General features: G+C 63.9%; 1 protein-coding gene across 1 annotated transcript in view; it reads left to right on the forward strand.

Moving 5' to 3' along the window:
• The window catches only part of MNEG_9784 (diaminopimelate decarboxylase), a gene marked incomplete at both ends in the record, with an annotated part of 4171 nt that extends 2075 nt beyond the window's left edge, over window positions 1-2096 (forward strand). Inside the window, 5 exons of the mRNA XM_014041746.1 lie at window positions 227-317; window positions 581-687; window positions 1244-1363; window positions 1888-1982; window positions 2078-2096. Coding sequence (XP_013897200.1) covers window positions 227-317; window positions 581-687; window positions 1244-1363; window positions 1888-1982; window positions 2078-2096 — 432 coding nt within the window. The remainder of the gene's footprint in view (window positions 1-226; window positions 318-580; window positions 688-1243; window positions 1364-1887; window positions 1983-2077) is intronic.
• Window positions 2097-2302: the final 206 nt, after the last annotated feature.

Genomic DNA, 2302 nt, shown 5'->3' on the forward strand with positions numbered 1-2302 from the left:
GGATGGAGGGGGGGGACGTGGTGCGGGCGTGGTGAGGGCGCGGTGGGATGCATTTGGGTAGGGGGATCGGCAGGCGAGCGGGCGCGGATACGTTTTCAGCGCTGTCCTTATTGTCCAGGGCTCGCCCCTCTCCGCTGCGCCTTCCCTTCTGTCTTCCGCCCACTTACTCTTGGGATGCGCCCTCGCCCAATCACCACCCTCACCTCTTCACCGTCGACCCCCGCAGTCCCTCGGCTCTGGCGCCGTGCTGGTGTCCGGCAACGAGCTGAAGCTCGCCATCGCGGCCGGCTTCGACGCCTCCCGCTGCATCTTCAACGGTGGGTCTGGGGCACGCCAGAAGTTTTTTTGGGGGGGGGGAAGGAGCGTCCAGTGGCTTGGCTCAGAATGATAAAGGCAAGGCTGGTGCGTGGTCTGCCAGGGATCGGCTTCGTTGGGCAGTTTGCCTTTGCGTGCACGGGGAAGGGGATGCAAGGCAGGTGGCTGGAGGGAGGGGAGCGGTACTGAGGATGGGAGTGCACACCGTCGCAGGATCGACTGTAGCGCGCACCTCGCTGCTGGCCGCCGCCCCCGCTGTCCCCAGGCAACGGCAAGCTGCCCTGGGAGCTCGAGCTGGCCGCAGAGGCCGGCTGCCTGGTCAATGTTGACTCGGAGTTTGACTTTGCCAACATCGCCGCCGCCGCCAAGAAGGTGCGGCGCACCGGGGGGGGAGGGGCGGCGGCTGCGGCCGGGGGAGCCTGCAGGCTCGGATGCGGTCTCACTGCCAGGCAGGCCGTGACTGGCAGCGAAACCAACACAGCTCTGGAAAGCAGCAGTGCATGCCGCGGCCGCGCGCGGTCAGGGGCCCACGCGCTCGCACTGTACCGCGGCACGACACCCTTCACCCCTTCTCCTCTGGCCTCTTTTCCTTTGGACCCCACCCCCCTCCCCTCCTACGATCCGTCCGCACCCCCGCCCTCCCCAGCCTGCGACACCCCTGTACAAACAGACCCTCTGCAACAACACCCGCAAACACCCGGCCTGCCCCACCCTCCTCTGAAAGCCCGACCCTGTCCTCCCACTTCTGGCTCATCCTGCATTTTGGCACCCCCACATTTTGGCACCCCCACAATACTTCACGGGCCGGCCGACCCCTCATCGATACCCGCACGCACGCGCGCGCAAACACACACACACGCACCCTCACACACACACACACACCCTCACACACACACACGTGTCCCCATCCTCTCCCTTGACCTGCCAGGTGAACAAGCGCGTGAAGGTGCTGCTGCGCATCAACCCCGACGTTGACCCCCAGGTGCACGCCTACGTGTCCACGGGGCTGGCCAGCAGCAAGTTCGGCATCCGCAACAGCCACCTGCAGGTGCGTTGGGGTGGGTGCGTATGTTTGTTTGTGTGTGCGTGTGTGCGTGTGTGCGTGTGGCTGTGGGTGTGTGAGTGTGGGTGGGTGTGGGTGGGTGTGTGGGTGTGTGCGCGTGGGGGGTTGGGGGAGAGGAGGCATGTCCAGGAGTGGTGGGCGGGCGGGGCGTGTGTGTACGTGTGGATGTAAGAGTGGGTGAGTAAAGCATGCGTGTTTGAGGGTGATATCTGTGTATGTATATATACATATATATTGTATGTGTGTGATTGTGCGTGTGAACGTATGGAAATCTCCAAGGCCGCTGCTGGGTGATGACCAAACCATAACACCACACCTGACAATATCTGACATCCATTGATGCGAGTGACCGCCTGACAGCAGCGCGCCTCCCTCCCCCTTGGCCTCCCCCTGCCCAACTGACCGCACCCGCGGCCAGCAGCCCCTGAAACCCCACCCTTACCCACCCGCTCCCCCCCCCCAAACACACACACATACACACACTACCATGTAATGAAACCGCCCCTCAGTGGTTCCTTGACGCCATCAAGGCCGAGCCCATGATCGAGCTGGTGGGTGTCCACAGCCACCTGGGGTCAACCATCACAAAGGTCAACATCTTCAGGTGGGGGCGGATGCCGACGGCATGCGTGTGTGTGGGTGGACGTGGGTCTGCGTGTGGGTGTGGGTGTGGCAGTGTTATGTGTACATGTGCGCCAGTGTGTGTGTGCGTGTGTAGGTGTGTGGGTGTCGGTGTGCGTGCGGGTCGGATAGTGGGCAGGTGTTGGTCACAGGGGAGGGGCATTGCATGTACTGTGTGTTGTGCGCAAGCAGAGAGGCACAGGAGTCGCCGGTGCTCTCGACATCAGACACGCCCGCCGCCCTCGGCGTCTGCCGGCAAGGCGCCGGCCCCTGGGGTCCGCTGTCTCCCCCTTGACCCCACAC

The sequence above is a fragment of the Monoraphidium neglectum genome (assembly GCF_000611645.1).
Source record: "Monoraphidium neglectum strain SAG 48.87 unplaced genomic scaffold scaffold02062, whole genome shotgun sequence".
Lineage (NCBI taxonomy): Eukaryota > Viridiplantae > Chlorophyta > Chlorophyceae > Sphaeropleales > Selenastraceae > Monoraphidium > Monoraphidium neglectum.